This window comes from Chlorocebus sabaeus, chromosome 16, assembly GCF_047675955.1.
Source record: "Chlorocebus sabaeus isolate Y175 chromosome 16, mChlSab1.0.hap1, whole genome shotgun sequence".
Lineage (NCBI taxonomy): Eukaryota > Metazoa > Chordata > Mammalia > Primates > Cercopithecidae > Chlorocebus > Chlorocebus sabaeus.
Window position 1 is genome coordinate 27,826,371 of NC_132919.1, and position 23,567 is coordinate 27,849,937.

At 55.1% G+C, this 23,567-nt stretch overlaps 1 protein-coding gene across 2 annotated transcripts; it reads left to right on the forward strand.

Moving 5' to 3' along the window:
- The first annotated feature begins 1,924 nt into the window (after positions 1 to 1,924).
- Positions 1,925 to 23,402, forward strand: ANKRD13B (ankyrin repeat domain 13B). 2 transcript variants are annotated; one of them, XM_008010905.3, is made up of 15 exons: positions 1,925 to 2,674; positions 16,353 to 16,488; positions 16,597 to 16,721; positions 16,806 to 16,851; positions 17,464 to 17,607; positions 17,699 to 17,888; positions 17,968 to 18,034; positions 19,317 to 19,398; positions 20,213 to 20,277; positions 20,503 to 20,633; positions 20,742 to 20,899; positions 21,033 to 21,185; positions 21,287 to 21,450; positions 21,523 to 21,599; positions 21,995 to 23,402. In XM_008010905.3, the coding sequence occupies exons 1-15, from the start codon at positions 2,132 to 2,134 to the stop codon at positions 22,221 to 22,223; spliced, it is 2,310 nt and encodes a 769-aa protein (XP_008009096.1). In that variant the 5' UTR covers positions 1,925 to 2,131; the 3' UTR covers positions 22,224 to 23,402. The 2 variants fall into 2 exon arrangements, with proteins under 2 accessions (XP_008009096.1, XP_008009095.2); XM_008010904.3 differs by having other exon boundaries at positions 2,474 to 2,674; positions 20,709 to 20,899; positions 21,995 to 22,328.
- The last annotated feature ends 165 nt before the right edge of the window (positions 23,403 to 23,567 follow it).

The following is a 23,567-nucleotide window of genomic DNA, read 5'->3' on the forward strand; positions in this document are numbered from 1 at the left end:
TGCTCTCTAACCAAAGAATCCATGGGCTTTGGTGGCCCCAGTGGGAACGGGGTAAGGGGCGGGGGGAGTGAGACGGAAGGAGTGGCCAGGCAGCCGGTGCCGGGCGCTCAGTCCACGAGCGGTGGCCTCCCGTTCACCCCCGGTGGACCCCCAGCCATGGAATTTCATTTATTAAATGTCGAGGAGGCTGTTGGCAGCCCTGCCGCTTGGCTGTCTTTGTTTCTCCGCTGTGTGGGCGCGTCTCGAGCACGTGGCAGCTGAGCGCGCAGGCGAAGCGCAAGCGACCTGGGTTCAGTGTCTACCGCCGCCTGGCAAAAAAAGAACCCGGCCGCCCAGGGGACAGCTCCCCACAATCGACACCTCCCCACAACTCCCCCTGTCCTCGGACTCCTGGGCTTTGCTGGGGAAGAAGGATGACTCACTCTGCTTACCAACCCCCCGCAGCCCCACTCCCCATCTCCTGGTTGGCTCGGAGGCTACCTGGGAGTGGCCCCGGCGCAGACACACCGTCCAAACTTTGTTTCCCCCAGCCCCGTCACAGCCAAACTTCTGGGCCTGGGACTGGAGATAAAAGGGTTTCTGGATTCACCCGTGGAGATGTCACCACCCCAGGAAGCAGGACTGCTACAGTGGAATCACATACAAGGTTCGAAAGACAATTTAATAAGGAAACGCACTGGCATGCTCCCGGCCACTCCTAGATGCCCCTCCCCCGCGACAGCCCCCCTCCCCTGCACCAGTTGCAGCCACGACACTCTGCTGACCCCTGGTGGTGCAGGCGGGCAGCGGTCCCGGGCCGCCAGAGAAGCCAGCTGGCTCCTCCCAGGCGGGAGAAACGGGCGAGGCAGCCCGCTCCTCCCTCATCTCTTCCCGCCGGGGCCTGGCACCGCAGGGTGTGGAGGAGGAAGGAGAGAAGACCACACAAAGAAACCTGAGAGAGTTTGCAAGCTTTTGCTGGCACCTCCCACACAAATACTTCTTGGATTGTTGTTTTAAGTAGGGCCGGTGTGGAATCCCTTATTCCTGCCTTGTTTTGAGGTGGGCTCAAGAAGGCACCGTGCCTGGTGCCGCCACCTGTCTCGGCCCGCCTGGTTGGGGGAGGGAGGCGCTGTTTCCAGGGCAGTCATTATCCTTAGCTCAACCCAGGAGGTAGTATCTAGAGTCTCATTTTGAAGGGGAGTGGACCGAGAAAGTCGGAAAAATTAAGCAGTTTGCTCTTTTAAGGTCAGGCAGTTGGAGGTATTCGAACTCTGGTCTCTCTGACATCACAGTCCCCTCCCTCCAGGGACTGGTCCAAGCCTCTTGGTCCTTCCAGGCCTTGCAATTGGCGCCGAGAGGCCAATTCAACTTTTACCACACCCTCTGCAGGGACCTTTCTGGAAGTACCTCTTCGCCCTGGGGTCATTCAGGAAGAAGACAGTCTCTGGAATCAGTCACTTCCCTTCCTGAGGGACCAGCTGGGTGGAGGAGCGAAGCTGCCACCTGCTGCTTTCTCTGTCCAATTTCACTCTGGTTCTTGCTGGGGACAGTGTGTCTGGGGGGAAGGACCGTCTTTCCCGCCTTACTGGACATTCTGTTTCCAATGACGTGTGGGAAGATGGAGTTTAATTTTCTAACAGGGCAGGGAAGACTCCTCAGAAATGTTCCAGGGGCCAGACCTCTGGCTGCGCCAATGACCCCTGGTACTGATGCCCCACATCTTTCTCAGGAGTTTCCCCCCATCAGTCACTGTCTTCTGGGAATCCGGATTCTTCTTCAAGGCCCCTGGGACCCAAGCTCAATTCTGAAGATTACACCTCCACCGTCTCCCAAACGCTCGAACTAGGCCCGTGCCCCTCCTTCCCCAGCAAAAGGCAAAATGCCAGCGGGGCAGGTGCACCCCAGCCCACCTGGCGTCAGGGCCCTGCCCGCGTCTGGGCCAGGCCTGACTCCCCGCCCATTCTCCCACGGGATCCGGGGACAGTGCGGACCCTCTCCGGCCACCTGCCAGCCCCAGTTTCACGAGGCGAACTACAAGCCCCATGATGCCGCGGGGCTGAGCTGACAAGCTCTACCCGGGGCGCCCGGTCCCCTTCCTCTCTCCCCATCATCCCCGCATCCCTCGCCGGCCGCTCGGGCTGAGGGCCGGGCTATGCAGCTGCCGGGAGCAGGGGGCTGCGGGCGCGCGTCCCTGCGGCGGCGTCCCCGGGGCCCGCGCCCCGTGCGCCCCCGCGCCCGCTGCGGGCGCCTGCTCCCTCCGTCGAGCCGCGTCTTTGTGTGCGGGGGTGTGGGAGGCGAGCGCGAGTCCGCGCCGCGCTGCCGAGTGCCCGCTCCCTCCCAGGGCGGGTGGGGGCCTCTCCGCGCCACCCGCCGCCGCCGCCGCCTCGCGAGGACGCCCGTCGCCCGCGCCGCCCGCACCGCGCCGGGCGCGCCGCCCCCGCCCGCCGCCGCTCGCACATGCCCGAGCCGCAGCCCCGCGAGCAAGCAGCGCCGGCCCCCCGCCCCGCGGCCCCGGGCCCCGGCTCCGGCGCCGTCCCTCCTCCCCGGCCGGGCGCCGCGGCCCCGGCATGAGGAGCGGGCGATGATCCCCGCCAACGCCTCCGCCAGGAAGGGGCCCGAGGGCAAATACCCGTTGCACTACCTCGTGTGGTACAACCGCCACCGCGAGCTGGAGAAGGAGGTCCGCGCCGGCCAGGTAGGAGCGCCGTCGGGGCGCCGCGGGGACCCCACGGCCAGGCACGCCCGTCCGGCCAGGGGAGGGGGTGCGGCGCGGGCTGTCCCGCCTCCCCGGCGAGTTTGCGGCGCGTCTTTGTTTGCGGCCGCGGCTTTTGTGCTTGTTGACCGGGAAAGGGTGATGGGAGCGGGCCCTGCCCACTCCCCTCTGGCCGGGACGGGCGGGACCACATGTGTTTCCAACCCTCCTGGATGGGGGTAGGGGCCACGGTGCCCCTCCTCCGCCGGGGCAGTGAGGGCTGCAGGGAGGGGCTGCGGGCTGGGTCGGTGTTCCATGTGGTGGGAGAGTCCGCCCCAGCCAGTGGAGCAGCGACACCTCCCGAATAAGGGTGCGGAGGTGGGAAAGGCTTGCGTGGGGAGGGGGCCATAGGTCAAGGATGGGGAAGAGGCTGTGTCACACTCCCAGGCATCCCAGCCCCACCCAGCGCCCTCTCCCCAACGGTGAGCGCTTTCTCTTTTAGCTCTCAAACTGAGCAGATCCTTGGATCCCTCAGACCCCAGCCCCAGCTCAGGAACGGGGAGTGGAGAAAGACCCTCTTGGGAGGCCCCAAGGGCCTTGTCCAGGTGCTGAAAAGCGCTCTCCTGCCCTCTGGTGCTGGGGCCTGGCTTCTAGGCACAGAGGAAGCTGGGGGGCCCTGGCTGCTGGAAGGACTTGAGGTTCTGCACACGAGGTGGGCTCCCTGGTTTCTGCTGGTCAGTAAGACCACGTGGGTCACCAGCTTTGGGCTGGGCAGTGGTCTCCAAGAACACGGGAAAGGGGGATGTCCTCTGGCCATGCTTCAGGACAAAGGCAGGCACAGGTCACAGATTGCCACTTCTGCCCTTGGCACCCAGGCCACAGGTAGGCACTCATGGCAGAGATGACCCCCACTCCAGGGTGGGCAGCAGAAGCCAGAGCTGGGCCCAGGCCCCAAGGGTTGCTGCAGGTTGAGAACCCCAGTTTCAGTCTGGGTCTGAGACCCTGGTACCATGGGCTGGGGGTGGTTAGCGCAGTTGCCCGCTGTGGGAATTTACCTTCTGAGGGCCACTTCTTGAGTCAGGAGAAGTTCAGTCTGAGGAGCTGTGCAATCGCCAAGGGAAGCATGGAGGTGGAGGGCAGGTCATCAGACTGAGCAGGCTGGGGATCAGGATGTGTCTCTGAAGTCCCACGCTGAACCAGCTCCGAGGCCTGTACGGCATCCAGCTCTGCATGGCAGTCCCTGTAAATATCCAAGTGACCTGTGCCTGCAAGCCTCTGGGCGGGTCTGGGTGACCACTTCCTGTTACCTGTGCTTACGCCAGCACTCTCCAAGTTTCTCCTTGGACTGAACTCCTCAGACTCTGTCTCTGTTTATTTATCATAAAGGCAGTGCTCTGCAGCCACGAGAGGCCTGTTAAAGAGAGTGGGTTACAGTGCCCCGGGGAAACAGATGAACAAACAGGGCACCAGCCCCTGCCCTCAAGGAGTCTCTGTTCTGGTGAAGCAAGTATGAACAGGGAATGCCAAGGTGATGTGCAGAGTGCTAAGACAAGGCCAGCCACCCTCTGCTGGCTCTTTTCTGCTTTCCTTTTCTGAAAGCAAAAGAAGACAAGCCTCATGTGGGAAGAACTTCCCAGGGGTCCAAGGATCACTAGGCAAAATGCTGAATCTCCAGAATGCCTCAGTCCCACTCCCTTGCCTGCGGGTGGGTGGTCCTTTTACTGCAGAGACTGGAGAGAGGCAGAGTGCCCTGGGAGAAAAGACTTCTCCAGCAGGCCTCTCTGCTGATAGTCCTGAAGTGGGTGGCCATCTTGCTGGGGTGAGGGGCACTGGAGCCGCTGCAGGTAGAGGTGTTGGGGGCTGCTCATGTGTTTCTCTCTCCCACCCCTCTGGCTGCCTCAGAAACAAGGTCCCAGGTTCACCCCTACCCCTGCCCCAGTGAGTTAATGTCTCCTTGAAATGGACACTGCCTGCCCTGGATGCAGGCCAGGGGGAATATAGGGCACTGGTGGAGGTTAACCCTTGTTCAACCACAGAGGAGCCAGGCCAGTCCTCTCCTTCCCTTGGGCGTGCCAAAAAGGGGAATGCCACTCCGTGTGGGTGGGAGAGTTCCCTGGTTGTCTCCCCCTTCGAGGACTGGCCCAGAGTGAGGCTTGTATCCAGATGTACGCTGCCTACTCCCCAGGGCACCAGGCTCTGTTTTCTGCAGGGGGACCTGGGGACAGCCACCTAACATCATGATAAAAGCACTGTGGAACCCTGGCATCCCAGCCAGGGGTCCCTGGCCTCTAGTCCCCCTGGTACCAGCCGCCATGGAAACAGCTCGGCTTTCCTCAAGCACTCAGGAGCTGAGATTCCCTGGTCTTCGCTTGGCATACCTGCCTCTTCTTCACTTCAAGAAAGCCCCGCAGAGGCCCTCTGTGGGCAGGCTTGGCAGTGCAGCTGGCTGAGGAGGGGGTCAGCATGGCCACCTTCAGAGGAGGTTAATGGGCTTTACTCAGGCCTAATTGTTCTGCTGGAGGCTGGAAGCAGGGAGTGGTAGGCAGATAGGAGGTGCCTGGTGAAGGGAAGGGGCACCCAGCAGTGCTGTGATGCCGGCGCGGTGCCCTGCTTGCCGCCATGCATGTTCCCTGCCAGGTCAAGGGGGACAGGGTTGTAGGCCAGGGGATGTGCCAGTTCCCCCTTGCCTGGCATGGCCAGCTGGGCATGGCCCTGGTTCTGGAGTCACGAGATCTGGAGTCCCTGGGGTGGGAGCAGGGGGAAGGGTTAGCCTGTGCAGCTCCCGTGGGAGGGACATGTGTAGGCTGGGCTTGGGGAGCAGGATTCTGCCCCTGGCAACCAGAACCCTGAAGTGGGCAGACTGTGGTCCCAGAGAAACATTTTCCTTCTCCCTGGGGCGTTCTCCACCATGGGCTTGCTTCCTGCTTTCCCTGTTCACTCTTCTGACCTAGAGGCAGGGGAGATGGGTTGTGGGGCCCGGGATGTGCGGGGAGCACCTCAGACCCCTCCCTTTGCCTACAGTGGGCAGTCCTGGATATGGAGCATCACCACAGTTGGTAAGCTAGGAAGCTCAGGAGAGGGAGCCGCAAACCCCAGAAACCAAAAATCAGTGTGTTCTGGGATGAGGGGTAGGGGCTGCACAGGCAGGATGGGAGGGGCGACATGAAGGGAGAAGTCCAGGGTGCAGCGCCCACAGCCCATGGCCTCCTACGCAGCTTGAGGACACATCCTGCCTCCCTCCCCTTGAGTGAGCTCAGGCAGACCTGCCCCGCCCCCCACATTGGGCAAGAGAGGTCAAGCGACGACCACACCAGACTCCTGCTTTCCTCCCGGTGGGCTGGGGAAGGGGCTAAGCAGGCATGGCCTTGAGCACAGGCTCTGCGTCCCTCACCTTCGTTGCAAGCACCATGTTTAGTCCATACATTAGGTGTATGCTTTTCATACTTCCCTTAACCAAAGGATTCTGCTCATGCTAAAGGAGTTTGGAAAGTACCCTGCTAGTGCACGTGGGTGTGAGGGGTGTTGCTGTGCAAATATGCTGGCAGCGCACACACTCGTTACACAGGAGTGGACTCCTGCAGGGCCAAAAGGCAGCTGGGCACGCGTGTGCTTGTACACTTAAGGGCACACGTGAGTACCTATGAGCGAATGGGTGTGTATTTGTACGGTACCTGTGTGTACCAGCGTGTGGTACGTGTGCCTGAGTGGAGGCAGGGAGGCTTTCTGCTCAGGGAGCCCCAGCTATGAAACTCCAAAGACCCCGGGTGTTGACACCAGCTGAGGCCTGCTGGGATAAGGAATCTCCATTCTCTTGGTGGGGAGGGCTGAGTGTTGGGTTTCATGGGAAACCTTTTCATTCCAGCAATTAAATAGCTAGAGGCCTCTGCAGAGGAGAAGCTGGAGGCCTCTGCTGAGGAGATTAATGAATTCTTCTACCTGGGTCCAGGGCAAGGTGCCACTTGCACTGCAGGTGGCACTCTGGGCTTGTGGGGAGAGCTGCTCTGGGGCTTGGCGGAGTGCCTGGGGTTCTGCATGGGAGGTATGGGGTGCTGAGCCATCCAGGCCTCCCTGGGGAGGCACGCTGGGGAGCACTCCTGAGGTGTGGGGCTGGGGAGGGGCACCATGCCTGCAAGGGAGTGCCATCCTGTCTCTGGGGCCTGGAGCTGAGGCACCTGAGTGGGAGGGAGGCAGCATCTGGAGCCCTGAGGCAAGGCAGGGGCCCTGCCAGCTCCCTAGGGCCTTATTAGCTGCAGTGGCTGCGGCGTGCGGGGCAGGGCTGGGAGGCCTGGCTGGCTCAGGACTTCCCCAGTCAGCTCGGGTCCTGTGGCCCTCTCCCACTCCCCCTGCAGGGCTCAAGACCCCACCCAGGTTGCAAGCCCCGGGGGTCTAGCCCAACCAAGACAGGACAAGAGTAAACAGTGCTCCCCTTCTCTGTGGGGGGGCCACAGCTCAGAGGCCAACAGGGGCCAGGCCCACTGGTTTCTTTGAGGCTCCCAGTATATTGAAAAATGAAGAAATGTCAGAACAAGGCTATAAAAATTATATAAATAATCTTAAATTATTTAAAATATTTCATTTTTGACAAAGGAGTTCATGGTCATGCTTTAAAGTATTTAACTGTTGATAGAATATGCGTAATGAAAAACGGTGCTCCTTGCTTCGCCTCTCCCACCTCCCCAGAGGTGACCACTTCAAACACTCCTGTCATTTACCTCCCTAATTATAAACAATATAGTTCCCTCCCCTCCCCTCCTTCCCCCTCCCCTCCCCTCCCTTCCTCCCTCCCTTCTCTCTCTCTTTCTCTCTCTTTCTTTCTTCTTCTTTTTTCTTTTTTAATAAGACAGGTTCTCACTCTGTCACCCAGGCTGGAGTGCAGTAGTGTGATCATGGCTCAGTGCAGCTGCTGCCTCCCAGGCTCAGGTGATCCTCCCATCTCAGCCTCCCAAGGAGCTAGGACTACAGGTGCCACCATGCCCGGCTAATTTTTGTATTTTTTTGTAGAGATGGGGTCTTGCCCTGTTGCTCAGGCTGGTCTCGAACTCCTGAGCTCAAGTGATCCACCTACCTTGGCCTTCCAAAGTGCTGGGATTACAGACCTGAGCCCCCCGTGCATAAACAATATACTTCTGCAATGATTTCTTGGTTAATGACCTTCCCCTCCTCGTGCCCCCTCAGCCTAGTACTCTATGCATTTGTCTAGCAAATATTTATGTGCCAAGTGCTGCCTGGGGAGTGGGGAACCAGCAGTGAACAAAGCAGACAGGGACCTGGCTGATGGGGCTTTGTTCGAGGTGCAGGAGGTGCTAAACAGGCACACTTGGTTGGGCAGTGGCTAGAGCCATAGCAGCTGTTACCTCAGATGGGCTATCAGGGTGGGCTTTTCTAAGGAGGTGACATTTGAGCAGCAGCCTGAGTGAAGGGACAGAGAAAGCCTTGGGGCTTTCTGGAGGACCCTGGAGAATGTTCCAGGGAAGGTCGTTGGCGAAGGGTGGAGCAAATGAGTTCAAAGAGAAGTCTGAGGCCATTGGATTCCCTGCTAACTACGATGGGAAGCCACTGGAAGATTTTGAACTAAAGAGTGTCAGGACCTGAGTAACACTTCACAGGATGACTTTAGCTGCCATAGGTGAGGTGGACAATAGAGCTTGGGAACAAGGGGAGCAGCAAAAAGACAGTGAGGGGCTGCCAGTGAGAGATGGGGTGGCTACAGCTGCAAGGTGGTGGAAACTGGGAGGCTTCTAGGTCTGTTTAGAAGGCAGAGCCTACAAGTTTTCCTGATGGGTTAGATGTGGAGGGTGCGGGAAAAAGAGGAGATAAAGACAGTTTCAAAGTTTTTTTTTTTTTTTTTTTTTTTTCCACCTGAAAATGAAGTAAATTCAGGTGATGTTTACTGTTTACGGGGTAGGTGCAGCTGTCCAGGAATGCAGAAAACAAGGAAAAGGTAAGAAAGTCGCTTCCAGAATGAAGGCAAGAGAAAGGGCTGGAGACATCATGGAAAGCCAGGCTGTCCCATTTTGTTTCATGGATTCAATGATCTTTTTATATTTTCCTGAGGATGTAAATTACTGTTTTCCCCCAAAGAGTTTTCTTTTATTCCCTGCATCGAGAGAATTTCCTCTGGGTTCTTAGCATCTAATTTGTATGTTTTGGTTTGTTTCACATGGGAAGCTCTCATCAAGTGTCCAGTTTCTCCTGGCCGTTGGATCATATTTAAGAATGGGGCTGTGGAGTTCAGGGATGTGTGGGTGCTACTGTAAGGTGATCAGGTGGCAGGCTGGCCTGTTCATTGTAGGGTCACCAGATGTCTGTATTCTGAGGTCTTTGGGACAACTTGCTTGGGTGGATAGGGTGGTGGTGGTGTGACCTGGCTGCCAGTCGTTCAGGACCCAGGCAGGGAAGGGGCTGCGGTTTCACGGGTCACTGGCTTTCAGCGCCATACCTCAGCCTCTGCTGTGACCAGTGCCCCTGAGTCCAGAGCATCTCATGCCCAATTTCTGCAGAGAATAAACCCCTGGTGTCCTGTGGTGAGGAAGGGGTTAATGAGGCTGGGAAGAGAACCAGGGGGCTCTGAATTGTAACCAGCCTCCCTGCACTCAGCTCTAGCCTCACCTCCACCTCTGCCTTCCCCACTGCCTGCGGGTCCTACCTACACTTTTCAGGGGGGCCTGGGGGGTCATCTGGCTTGCTCTTTACACGGACGTTTCCCTCTGTGGCTGCTTTAGTTTCGGCTTCCTCTGCTCCCCTAAGTCAGTTGGTGAGGCCCTAGCCACTTTCCATGTTCTTAAGTGTGTTGAAGTTTCCCATCTGCTGACATCTCTTTATTCTTGTGGGTTTTAAATATTTTATTGACTTTTTTTTTTTTTTGAGACAGGGTCTGGCTTTGTTGCCTAGGCTGGAGTGCAGTGGCATGATCTCTGCTCACTGCAACCTTCGGCTCCCTGGCTCAAAGGATCCTCCCACCTCAGCCTCCCAGTAGCTGGGACTATAGGCATGCACCACCACGCCTGGCTAATTTTAGTATTTTTTTGTAGAACGGAGTTTCACCACATTGCCCACGCTGGTTTCAAACTCCTGGGCTCAAGTGATCTGCCCACTTCGGCCTCCCAAAGATTACAGGCATGAGCCACTGTGCCCAGCCTGACATTCTTTTTTTTTTTTTTTGAGACACAGTCTCTCTCGCCCCAGCTGGAGTGCAGTGGTGCGATCTCTGCTCACTGCAACCTCCACCTCCCAGGTTCAAGCAATCCATGTGCCTCAGTATCCCTAGTAGCTGGGATTACAGGAATCCCCCACCACACCCAGCTAATTTTTGCATTTTTAGTAGAGATGGGGTTTCACCCTGTTGGCCAGGCTGGTCTCAAACTCCTGACCTCTGCTGACCTGATCGCCTCGGCCTCCCAAAGTGCTGGGATTACAGGCGTGAGCCACTGTGCCTGTCTCCTGACATTCTTATACATTTAACATTTTTTGGCACTCTTCAATCCTTTGTACAGATTCAGGTTTCCATCTGGGATCATTTTCTTTCCACCTGAAGAACTCCCTTTAACATTTCCTGCACATCTGGTATAAATTCTTTTAGTATTTGTTTGTCTGCCAACATATTTATTTCTTCTTCAGTTTTGAAGAATATTTTCACTGGGTATAGAATTCTAGGTCAATACCAGTCATACTGGATTAGAGGGAAAAAAAAATTCTAGGTTGAAAGTTTTTGTTTTTGTTATTTCCCCCAGCACTTTAAAGATTTCATTATATTGTTTCTTGGCTTGCATAGTTTCTGATATGAAGAATGTAATATTTCCTGTATTTGTTCTTCCATACATAATAGACCTCATTTCTTTGAATGCTTTTAGGATTTTCTTTTTACCACTAGTTTTCAGCATTTGATTATGATGGACCTTGGTGTAGTTTACTTCGTGTTTGTCTTACTTGGGGTTCATTGAGTTTCTTGGTTCTGTGGCTTTATCTTGGTATTAGTTTCCACAACAAATTACTACAAACTAGGTGGGTTAAAACAACAAATATTTGGCCAGGTGAAGTGGCTCACATCTGTAATCCCAGCACTTTGGGAGGCCGAGGCGGGCGGATCATGAGGTCAGGAGATTGAGACCATCCTGGCTAACATGGTGAAACCCCGTCTCTACTAAAAATACAAAAAATTAGCCAGGTGTGGTGGCAGGTGCCTGTAGTCCCAGCTACTGGGGAGGCTGAGGCAGGAGAATGGTGTGAACCCAGGAGGCGGAGCTTGCAGTGAGCCGAGATCACGCCACTGCACTCCAGCCTGGGTGACAGAGTGAGACTCCATCTAAAAAAAAAAAAAAAATTCTCTCACAGTTCGGGAGACGTAAGTACAAATTTGAGATGTTGGCAGGGTGGCAGTCCCTCCAAAGGCTCTAGGGAAGAGTCCTGCCTTGTCTCTTTCAGATTCTGGTGACTAGGCCACAACCCTCTTGGCTTGTGGTTGCAGAACTCTAGTCTCTGCCTCCGTCTTCACATGGCCTTCTCACCTCTCTGAGTGTTTTAGAAAGACACTTGTCATTGGATTTAGGGCCCCCTGGGTGATCCAGGATTATCTCGTCTTGAGATCCTCAATTATGTCTGCAAAGACCCTTTTTTCATATAAGGTCCCATTCATAGGCTCTGAGGGTCAGAATGTGATGTGGACATGTCTTAGGAGGGGCACCATTCTTCAACCCACCATAGTAGTTTTTATCACATTTAGAAAAATTTTGGACATTCTTTCTTTCTTTTTTGTTTTATTTAATTAATTAATTAATTAATTAATTAATTAATTTATTTATTTTGAGATGGAGCCTTCCTCTGTCACCCAAGCTGGAGTGCAGTGGCACGATCTCGGCTCATTGCAATCTCCCCTTCCCAGGTTCAAGCGATTCTCCTGCCTCGGCCTCCAAGTAGCTGGGACTACAGGTGCCTACCATTACGCCTGGCTAATTTTTATATTTTCAGTAGAAACGGGGTTTCACCATATTGGCCAGGCTGGTGTTGAAGTGACCTTGTGATCCATCCACCTTGGCCTCCCAAAGTGCTGGGATTACAGGCATGAGCCACCATACCAGGTCTGTTTCTCTAAATTTGTCTTATTTGTCCTACTTCTTTATTCCTTCCTTTGGGATTCCAATACATATATGTTAGAGTGCTTGATAATGTCTTACAGATTATGAGGCTCCATAGAGACAGGGTCTTGCTCTGTTGCCCAGGCTGGAGTGCAGTGGTGTGATCATAGCTCACTGCAGCCTCAAACTCCTGGTCTCAAGGGATCCTCCTGCCGCAGCCCCAGAGGAGCTGGGACTACAGCTGCTTGCCACCATGCTCAGCTAATTTAAAAGTGGTTTTTTTTTTCTGTAGAGACAGGGTCTCGCTATATTGCCCAGGCTGGTCTTAAACTCCTGAACTCAAACCAACCTCCCGCCTTGGCCTTCAAAAGTGCTGGGACTATAGAAGCCCAGGCAACTTTATTTTTCAGTACTATTTTTCTCCTCTGTGCTTCAGTTTGGAAAGTTCTATTGCTGTCTTCAAATTCACTGATTTTTAAAGTTGTGCAGTATCTAATCTGCTGTTATTTTCATTCAGTGAAATTTTCATTTCGGTTAATGTACTTGTCATCTTTAGATGGTCCACTGGCTTCTTTTTTATATCTCATTCCTCTCCTCATGAACATCTTTTTCATGTTTTTCTTTAAACTCTTGAGTATATTGAGCCGTCTATCATCTTTATCACTTCTGGGTCTTGTTTCTGTGAAATTATTTTTCTCCTGATTATAGATTATATTTTCTTCTTCTTTTTTTTTTTTTTTTTTTTTTGGAGATGGAGTCTCGCTCCGTCGCCCAGGCTGGAGAGCAGTGGCGCCATCTTGGCTCACTGCAAGCTCCACCTCCCGGGTTCACGCCATTCTCCTACCTCAGCTTCCCGAGTAGCTGGGACTACAGGTGCCCGCCACCACACCCAGCTAATTTTTTGTATTTTTAGTAGAGACGGTGTTTTACCGTGTTAGCCAGGATGGTCTCGATCTCCTGACCTCATGATCCGCCTGCCTTGGCCTCCTGAAGTGCTGGGATTACAGGCATGAGCCACTGTGCCTGGCTGTATCTAGTAATTTTTAACTGAATGTTGGACATTGTAAATATGATGTTAAGCATCTGGATTTGTTATTGTCCTTTAAAGAGTGTTGGGCTTTGTTCAGGCAGACTAGGTAAATTACTTGCAAATCAGCTTGACCTTTTTGAGGCTTTTTTTTTTTTTTTTTTTTGAGACAGAGTCTTCCTCTGTCACCCAGGCGTGAGTGCAGTGGCCCAATCTCAGCTCATTGCAGCCTCAACCTCCTGGGCTTAAGGGATCCTCCTGCCTCAGTCACTGAGTAGCTGAGGCTACAGGCACATGCTACTATACCTGGCTAATTTTTTGTATTTTTTGTAGACACGGGGTTTTGCTGTGTTGCCCAGGTTGGTCTTGAACTCCTAGGCTCAAGTGATCTGCCTGCCTCAGCCTCCCAAAGTGCTGGGATTAGAGGCATGAGCCACCATGCCTGGCCTTCGATGCTAATTTTTCTTTTCTTTTTCTTTTTCTTTTTTTTTTGAGATGAAATCTTGCTCTGTCACCAAGGCCAGAGTACAGTGGTGCAATCTCGGCTCACCGCAACCTTCACCTCCTGGGTTCAAGTGATTCTCATGCCTTTGCCTCCTGAGTAGCTGGGATTACAGGCATCCATCACCACACCTGGCTAATTTTTTGTATTTTTAGTAGAGATGGGGTTTCGCCATTTGGGCCAGGCTGGTCTTGAACTCCTGACCCCAGGTGAGCTGCCCGCCTCCGCCTCCCAAAGTGCTGGGATTACAGGCATGAGCCACTGCACCCAGCCTGAGGCTAATTTTTAACTTGTTAGGGTGGGTCTAGGTGAGCCTTTTCTCTAGGGATAGTTTAGCTCTACTACTAAGGCATAACCCTTCCGGGGTCTGATTAAATATACTTCTGCATTCTAGGAGGCTGGAGCTTGATTATCTCCCTGCCATTGGTGAGCTCTGAGAATTTACCATTTTATTGCTCCTTTTTGCATGGTATTACTGAGTTTCACTATACATATGTGTAGTTTAGTATCCAGCAAAACTCGAAGAGACCCCTGTGTGGATTTCTGGAATTTTTTGAGTAGTTTACTCCTTTCCAGAACTGTGCTCTGCTGCAACTTTTAGTACTTTGGCTTCCCTGAACTCCTGTCTCCATCTTCTTAACCCAGGAAGAGCACCATGCTCTGCTCCGGCTTCCCCTCCTTGAATTACAATCTGGAATGTTCCTCGAGGCAGAAATCCAGGGATGTTACAGAGCTCAGCTTTTTCATTTTCCTTATTTCAAGGATCACAGTTCTGGACTTCTAAAAACAGTTATTTCTCTTTACATATATTTTCTATATAGAAAGTGTGTGTGTGTGTGTGTGTGTGTGTGTGTGTGTGTATTTGAGACAGGGTCTCACTCTGTTACCCAGCCTGGAGTGCAGAGGTGTGATGATACCTCACTGCAGCCTCAACCTCCCAAGCTTAAGCGATCCTCCCACCGAGTAGCTCTGAGTAGCTGAAACTACAGGCACAGGCCATCATACCCGGCTAATTGTTTTGTATTTTTTGTAGAGATGGGGTTTTGCCATGTTGCCCAGGCTGATCTCTAACTCCTGTGCTCAAGCAATCCTCCAACCTTTGCCTCCCAAAGTGCTGGGATTACAGGGGTGAGCCACTGTGTCCGGCCTTCATATATTTTGCAGCAATAATTTTCTCATTGTTTATGGTGGGAGAGTAATTTCATTTATTATGATAGAAGTCGAAGCCTTTTTATTAGCATTTTAATCAAGTTTTGAGGAAGAGAGGAGGGAGTTACATGCATGTGGTCAGTACACTGTTCTTTTTTTTGGAGATGGAATTATGCTCTTGTCGCCCAGGCTGGAGTGCAATGGCATGATCTCGGCTCACTGCAACCTCCGCCTCCCGGGTTCAAGCGATTCTCCTGCCTGCCTCAGCCTCCTGATTAGTTGGGATTACAGGCACCATGTCTGGCTAATTTTGTATTTTTAGTAGAGATGGGATATCTCCATGTTGGTCAGGCTGGTCTCGAACTCCCGACCTCAGGTGATCCACCCGCCTCAGCCTCCCAAAGTGCTGGGATTATAGACGTGAGCCACCGCGTCGCCTGTCAGTTCACTGTTCTTAAGTAGAAGTCCTAGACTCTTGAAATATACTTAAATACTTACGTTTAAGGCCGGGCGCGGTGGCTCACGCCTGTAATCTCAACACTTTGGGAGGCCAAGGCAGGCGAATCATTTGAGGTTAGGAGTTGGAGACCAGCCTTGGCAACATATCAAAACCCCGTCTCTACTAAAAATACAAAAATTAACCTGGTATAGTGGCGCCCGCCTGTAATCCCAGCTACTAGGAAGGCTGAGGCATGAGAATCGCTTGAACCTGGGAGGTGGAAGTTGCAGTGTGCCAAGATCGCACCACTGTACTCTAGCCTGGGTGACACAGTGAGACACTGTCTCAAAAAACAAACAAACAAACAAACAAACAAACAAAACTTATGTTTAACAAACATGCCTTCTAAGCCAGGTGCAGAAGCCTGTAATCCCAGCTGCTTGGGAGGCTGAAACACGAGGATTGCTCAAGCCTAAGAGTTTGAGACCGGCCTGGGCGACATAGTGAGACCCTGTCTCAATTTAAAAAAAAAAAAAAAGAAGAAGATTTTGTCTGGGCGCTGTGGCTCACACCTGTAATCCCAGCACTTTGGGAGCCCGAGCCAGGTGGATCACCTGAGGTCAGGAGTTCAAGACTAGCCTGGCCAACATGGTGAAAACCCATCTCTACTAAAAATACAAAATATTAGCCAGACGTGGTGGCGAATGTCTGTAATCCCAGCTACTCGGAAGGTTGAAGCAGGAGAATCGCTTGAACCCAGGAGACAGAGGTTGCAGTGAGTGGAGATCGTGCCATTTACTCCAGCCTAGCCAACAGTGAGACTCCATCTCAAAACACACACACACACACACACACACACACCCAAAACAAAGCTTTTATCACTTTTATCACACAACAAAAATCTCATGCGATGTAATCATGTTATTCACAAAACTATAGGATTTGCACAAATTTTAATGCATAGTGTCCCACATGCACATGACCTGGTTGTGAAATTGTATGAATACCGTGGACTTGTTGTTTCATTCCTGTCTATTACTATAACTGTTTGTTAAACCTCACTCAATGATAATGTCAGTGATCTAAATTGGTAGCCCTTCCTGAAGGTGGTTTGGGACCCCTAGGGTAGGTCTGGTCCCAGGTGAGCTCCTTGGCCAACAGCCTCTTTGCCACCCCACTTCAGTCCCAGGCTTATTCTTGGCAGGCAGGCCACTGGGCCTTGCAGGAGAGGACCCAACCAGGGGCCCTTGGTGGACAGGAAGGGAGGGAAGGCCCTCCCCCTTCCAGAGTTACTTTCTGTCCTGTCGTCTAAGCCTGTTTGCATCCACCTGACCCCAGCTCATAGTGTCTGTCTTTCCGTTGCCTTGTGAGGTTGGCGAGGCAGAGCAGCCCCAGCAGGGGGTGGGGGTTGCTGTCTGTTCCAGGGCTGTCGGGCTCCTGAGGGATGTCTCTGAAGTGACTGGGGCTATATCTTCCACTCCCTCCTCCTCCAGGTGGACATCGAGCAGCTGGATCCCCGCGGCCGGACTCCCCTGCACCTGGCCACCACGCTGGGGCACCTTGAGTGTGCCCGTGTGCTCCTGGCGCACGGCGCAGACGTGGGCAGGGAGAATCGCAGCGGCTGGACAGGTGTGCAGCCCTGCTCACCCCAGCCCCACAGCCGGGGCCTCCCCAGCATCATAGACCTATGGTTGGCTGAAGGATCCTGCCCTGTGACCTTGCCTCCCCCTCCCCCAGTGCTCCAGGAGGCTGTGAGTACGCGGGATCTGGAGCTGGTGCAGCTGGTGCTGCGGTACCGGGACTACCAGCGGGTGGTGAAGCGGCTGGCGGGCATCCCCGTGCTCCTGGAGAAGCTGCGCAAGGTGAGGCCCAGCCTCCCAGCCTCCATGGGAGCCCTTGAGCCCTTCTCCAGTGCAGACTTAGCCTCTCTCCCCTTCGTCCTCCAGGCCCAGGACTTCTACGTGGAGATGAAATGGGAGTTCACTAGCTGGGGTAAGCGGGCTGCAGCAGGTCGCTTCTGGGCTCTCTCGCACTTTAGGTCCTGCACTTGCTCCCTTGCCTGGAATGTGTTCTCATAGCTCTTCCAGTGGCTCCCTCCATCCCTTAGCTCAGCTCAGGGCCACCGCCTCAGCTAGGCGTTTCCAGATTGCCCCAGATACTGTCTTGATTCCATTATTATTCCCTTCACTGTGTCATGATTTGCTTACGGTATTCATGACCTGCCGTTCCTTGCAAGAAGGTAAGCTCTGAGAGGGCAGGAGTCCTGTCTTTTTCACCGTTGTATTCCCAGTGGCTGGAACACTCAGTAGGTGTTTCATAAATATTTGTTGAAAGAATGGATGAAAGAGTGAGTGAATGAATTAATAAATGGTGGACACTAGGGACTTAGTGGTGACAGAAACACGCCCGTCCCGACCTCAGGTTGCTCTTCTGAGTGAGTATGGTCAACACTGGCCAGGGAGGGGGTTTCGGAGGAGAGGCTGCTCTCTCATCAGTCCCCTCCCCCATTCCTGGCCACACGGATCCCAAACCCCATGCCCTGAGCTGGCCCAGGCTGGGTAGGCCAGACTAGTCAAAGCCACCTCCAACCTCCGCTTCCACCAGTGCCCCTGGTGTCCAAGATCTGCCCTAGTGACACCTACAAAGTGTGGAAGAGCGGCCAGAACCTGAGGGTAGACACCACGCTCCTGGGCTTTGACCACATGACCTGGCAGCGAGGGAACCGCAGCTTTGTCTTCAGGGGCCAAGGTCAGGCAGGCAGGAGGTGGGGCGGGGTGGGGACAATGGGAAGCAGCCCCAGGCCACCCCTGAACCCCCTGTGCTGTTCCGTGGCTGGCAGACACAAGCGCTGTGGTCATGGAGATTGACCACGACCGCCGGGTGGTGTACACAGAGACTCTGGCATTGGCTGGGCAGGACCGGGAGCTGCTACTGGCTGCTGCTCAGCCCACTGAGGAACAGGTGCTGAGCCGGCTCACCGCGCCTGTCGTCACCACGCAGCTTGACACCAAGAATATCTCCTTTGAGAGGTGGGTGGGCATGGCCTTGGTCAACCTTGAGCCAGTCCGGTGGGGTGCCTGCCTCAGCTGGACCACTCTGCTTCCCCAGGAACAAGACTGGCATTCTGGGCTGGCGCAGTGAAAAGACGGAGATGGTGAACGGGTATGAAGCTAAGGTGAGGCTGCAGCTCCCAGCTGCCAGCCCAGCTGCACTCTTTTCTGCAGCAAGCTGTGCAGGGGATTCTGGCCTCCCTTCCCCAGCCCTGGAGGTGCAGAAGCAATGCAGCGTGGTCAAGCACTTATATTTGGGTTCAAGGCACTGCTCTGGTATTTTATATGGATGTGTGGATGTATACACAGGGCATGTGCACATGCACACACACACTTAATCCTCACAACCCATTCTGGTAGGTGCTGTTCTATTAGTATTCCCATTTTATGCATGTTTATTGAGTCCTTTCCTTGGCATCCCATTTAGTCTTCACAACAATCCCAAGAAATAGGGATGATTGGTCCATTTTATGATGAGGAAATACAGGCTTAGAGTGGTTCTGTGACCTGTACAAGGTCACACAGCTATTAAGTGGCAGAACTGGGGTTCAGATCCTGGCTGGCCTGATCCTAGAGTCAGGCCTTTATCCCTAAAAATCTTCCTGGCCAGGCGTGGTGGCTCACGCCTGTAATCCCAGTGCTTTGGGAGGTCAAGGTGAGTGGATCACCTGAGGTCAGGAGTTTGAGACCAGCCTGGCTAACATGGTGAAACCCCGTGTCTACTAAAAATACAAAAATTAGCTGGGTGTGGTGGCATGTGCCTGTAGTCCCAGCTACACGGGAGGCTGAGGCAGGAGAATCACTTGAACCTGGGAGGCGGAGGTTGCAGTGAGCAGAGATCGCACCACAGCACTCCAGCCTGGGCAACAGAGAGAGACTCCATCTAAAAAAAAAAAAAAAAAAAAAAAAAAACCCCAAAAGGCTCTGCCTGTTACTCTGGGACCCCTATGTTGCCCATGACATGAAAGCAGGACCTAACAAATGCCCTGGGTTTTGTGTGTGGTATCTCCTCTGAAAGCCTCCCCTGCTTCTGTAGGCTGGGAAGGCCTCTGTGCTACCCCCACCAGTGCATGGACCATGCTGTTGTAACTCCATTTTATTGTCTCCTTATAGAGATTGTAAGTCTCAGGAGGGCAGGGATCATGTCTGGCTTGTTTACTGTATCCCTGATGCCTACCTCAATGCCTGGCACAGAAAGGCTCCTCAAAAAATGTTTGTTGAATGAATAAGTGAGTGAATGAATGAATGAATGAATGAAAAAATGACCTCATATATTTACTTATCCAAAAGCCTGGAGCAGAGTCTCTCCAGGACCCTTTGCTACAGGGAGTGATCCCAATGCCCTTGGGGGTAAGACACAGGGTAAGACTAGAACTGCCTATGAGCCCTTTCTTTATCTGTCCCCAGGTGTATGGAGCATCCAACGTGGAGCTCATCACCCGGACACGGACAGAGCATCTTTCAGAACAGCACAAGGGCAAGGTCAAAGGTAATGAGGCAGAGGTGGATGGGGAGAGGTGTTGCAGGATTGCGGGAACCAGCTCCCACATTAAATGCTTCCATCAGTATTCCCACAGGCATCCTAGCAAGAGCCTGGAGGCTTTATTCAGGCCAATAGATTTTAATTCAGGTGCCAAGCCCTAATGATGGATAGTGGCTTCCTAGAGTACTAAGAAGATTCTAAGGACTCATCTGGGTTCAGTGGAGAGGCATGCTGCAAGTGATTACTAATGTCGGTGTTGAATTTGGGAGGGGAGAGAAATGCCATGTATGCCATTTATTGGCCATTCTAGTCCAGTGGGACATATCCTAGTTAGAAAGTCAGGGGACCTTGCCATAGATTCTGTATGCCCACTGATGCCACACCTGATTCTCTGGGTACCAGATACTGTGTCCGAAGTGAAAAAGCATAATTTCTACCTCACAGAGGAACAACATGAAGTCATACCTATGAAAGTGCCTGAAGCAGAGCACACACACGCACACGCACACCCCACAATGCCTACCGGGGAAGGCGTTTTACTGTCCAGGGTCACCGAGCTGGAGAGGAGCACTTTTGGGAGTTGCTTCTGAGCCCTGGGCCTACTTTTTACTGTTTTAAGCTGTGCTCACAGAGGCCCTGGCCCCTGGCCCTTGGAGCCCTCAGTCCTCTTCAGGTGAAGGTGCCTGAGTATGTGGTTGGGTGAGCAGGCCCCACCCCAGGAAGCAGCCTCTTTCCTAGGTCTTGGGTGCTGTCACCTCTGATGAGGTGCCCAGGTGTGTGTGGAGCTACAGTGTCCTCTGAGATGCCACATTTCTTGTAGGCTGTAAGACGCCTTTGCAGTCCTTCCTGGGAATCGCTGAGCAGCACGGGGGCCCCCAAAATGGGGTGAGTGTGTGTCGGGGTACCCATAAGTGGAGGGGTGTGGATGTGGCTCAGGAGGAGGCTTGGGAGGCTTAGCATGGCCCATGTGGACCGCCTTTCCACAATGCCCAAGGCCATGTCCGTGCCACACTGGCAGAGGGGACAGCTCGGGGGCCCTGTGATGGCAAATGAGCTGGCCTGGCATCAGGAACTGAGGGGAGCTCCTGGGCCCCTCCCCATGTGGTACAGACCCTGATTACTCAGACTCTGAGCCAAGCCAACCCCACTGCCATCACTGCAGAAGAATACTTCAACCCCAACTTTGAGCTGGGCAACCGTGATATGGGCCGCCCCATGGAACTGACCACCAAGACACAGAAGTGAGGCCCCTGCCGGTGCTGGGAGGGTGGGGGCTGGGGCTCCAGGAGATGCTGGGAGGCCATGGCTTCCTGCAGTGTCCCTCACCCCTTGGGATCTGGTGGGGGCAGGTTCAAGGCCAAGCTGTGGCTGTGTGAGGAGCATCCCCTGTCCCTGTGTGAGCAGGTGGCCCCCATCATTGACCTCATGGCCGTCAGCAATGCGCTTTTTGCCAAGCTCCGGGACTTCATCACCCTGCGCCTGCCTCCTGGCTTCCCGGTCAAGATTGGTAAGACTGCACCGCCATTTCTCCTGAGCCCGTGGCGGGCGGGCCAGGGTTTAGATGAGGTTGGGGCGGGGCGGGGCTGAGGCTGAGGTGTGAGGGGTTGGGTGGTGGTGCCTGATGGTTTCCTCATCCTCAGAAATCCCGATCTTCCACATCCTCAACGCACGCATCACCTTCGGGAACCTCAACGGCTGTGACGAGCCGGTGCCATCGGTGCGAGGCAGCCCCAGCAGCGAGACGCCTTCCCCAGGCAGCGACTCCTCCAGCGTCAGCAGCTCCAGCTCCACGAGTGAGGCCCCCTCCCTGCGAGAACGCCTGCCCCTCGGCTCTCCCCGGGGTGGGTGGGAGGGGCGCGCCCGGCCGTGCCTGACCCAGCCCCCGCGCCCCCAGACTCCTGCCGCGGCTGCGAGATCTCCCCTGCGTTGTTCGAGGCCCCGCGCGGCTACAGCGTGATGGGCGGCCAGCGGGAGGCGGCGACCCGGGACGACGATGACGACCTGCTGCAATTCGCCATCCAGCAGAGCCTGCTTGAGGCGGGCAGTGAGTATGACCAGGTGCGTCTCCGCAGGAGCGCGGGTCCACGGGACTGCGGCGCCGCCACGGCTAACGCCCATGCCTTCCCGCAGGTCACCATCTGGGAGGCGCTAACCAACAGCAAGCCTGGCACCCACCCCATGTCCTACGAGGGTCGCCGACAGGACAGGTCAGTGCCCGCTGGGCCGGAGAGAATCCTCCGGAGAGGATCCTGTCTCCCCTAAGCCAGGACACAGCCCGGAGAACCCGCGGGGCCCTCGGCAGGGACCCTTCTGGTATCGGGATGGCTTCTGCCACCACTCTTTCCTGGCTCCAAGGCGGCAGTCAGGGGGCAGGGATCGAGGCCTCACCGCGGCGTTCAGACTCTCCCCAGGCATTGACGGGGAGAACTTGGTAGGGGCTGGGCTCCCCCACGACCAGGTGGGGGCCAGGACGCCGCGGGACTGACGGCCTCCACTAGAGGGTGGTGGCCCTGGGCCGCCCTGGAGCCTCCACGCCGTGTCCTGGCCCGGGCCGGTGGGTGGGTGCGCCCGGGAGCCCGCGACATTCCTTCCCCACCCCCAGGAGCGCCCCGCCCACGCCGCAGCGCCAGCCTGCGCCCCCGGCGTCAGTGCCCAGCCCTCGGCCCAGCTCAGGGCCAGGTTCCAGCGGCCACGTGTTCCGGAGCTACGACGAGCAGCTGCGGCTGGCGATGGAGCTGTCGGCGCAGGAGCAGGAGGAGCGGCGGCGGCGCGCGCGCCAGGAGGAGGAGGAGCTGGAGCGCATCCTTAGGCTCTCACTGACCGAGCAGTAGCGCCCCTTGCCGGGACCCTCGCCTGCGCCATGCGCGCCACGCCCAGGGCCAGGAGCCAGACAAGCCTAGGCCTGCGCGCCTGCAGAGCGGCGGCTGGAGACTGGAGCCACTGCCTCGCCGGTGCAGCAGCGCAGCAGGCACGATTTGGGGAGGGATTCGGCATGGCCGCGGGGTACCTTCCCAGGCCAGGGCCCTGGAGGCAGCTGGCATGGCCTGGTTCCCCTGCTTTGCTGTATGCTGATTCCCCAACCCGCTCCCCTGGGCTCAGATCTGTCCTGGGGCGGAGCCAGGCGGTCCTGAGGGCAAGATGAATCCTTAGAGGAGCGCTGTCCCCATCCCTTGCTCCTTGTGGCCGGTCCGCATTTCTGTTCACTAATCCCACTCCAGGACACTGCCCCTGAAGCCTTTGCATCTCTGCTCTTCACTCCTGGGGGGCAGCTGAGGCTCCTCGCGTGCTGTGTCGCTGCTTTGTCCCAGACACAAACCAGCACGTCTAGGGCCCAGCCCCTCCCCCAACCCCGGCATTTCAGCGTCAAGTGCACTTACCGGGGTACCCGGCTGCCCCAGCCCCCACACCCGTCCTGGGTCTCAGGGTGGTTCCAGCTTCTCCTTGGGCAGCCAGAAGTTGGAGTCCCATCCCCCAAGGCACATTTTTTTTTTTTTTTTTTTTTTTTTTTGGTGATCAGGGAGTGTGTCCAAGGTAGCCCCCTGGCCTGGGCAAGCCCTGACTCCCTCATGGTGCCTCAGAGTGGGGAGCATATTGGGCTGGGTAAGCACTAGACCCGAGTAGACTGGACACAAAGGGCTCGCCCAGGGCCCTGGCACCACCCCACCCCTTCCCACCAGCTGCTGCTAGCCTCTGTGGTTGTACATCCCACTTGCCCCCACACGGAGACTGACTCTAAAACCCTTCATCCAATGGTGCTAACCCCCGGCTCTCCCCTGCCCCACCTCACCCACCCAGAGAAGCACAGACCCCGCTAGGGGCAGGGGCCCACCGCACACCCTTGTTCCGGGCCTGTCTGGGACTGGCCTTCCTGGCTCAGCCCCTGAGGCTCAGAGGGGACACAAAAAGGGATGGAAGAAAAGAACAAAGAGAAACTGTTCCTCCCACCCCCTTCCCTGATGCCAGGGGCACCAGACTGATTCTGAGGCACAAATAAAAGAGGCTTCAAACCGGAGGCTTTTGCTACCTGACTTTACTGGGGGGAACGCCTACGGTGTGGGTTGGGGTCCTTCTGAACCTCAGAGTGGGGAGAGCTCTAGGGTAAGAGGCTGCCTGGTGGGCCCTGCGCCCCGGAGTGCATCGCCAGGTCTCCCAGGAGCATAGGGGTAGCATTTGCA

Coding starts and splice junctions, on each gene's coding strand:
- ANKRD13B (XM_008010905.3), top strand. CDS start 2,132: ATGCAGCTGCCGGGAGCAGGGGGCTGCGGGCGCGCGTCCCTGCGGCGG. Junction 17,608..17,698: donor CTTTGTCTTCAGGGGCCAAG/GTCAGGCAGGCA, acceptor CGTGGCTGGCAG/ACACAAGCGCTGTGGTCATG. Junction 21,451..21,522: donor CGGGCAGTGAGTATGACCAG/GTGCGTCTCCGC, acceptor GCCTTCCCGCAG/GTCACCATCTGGGAGGCGCT.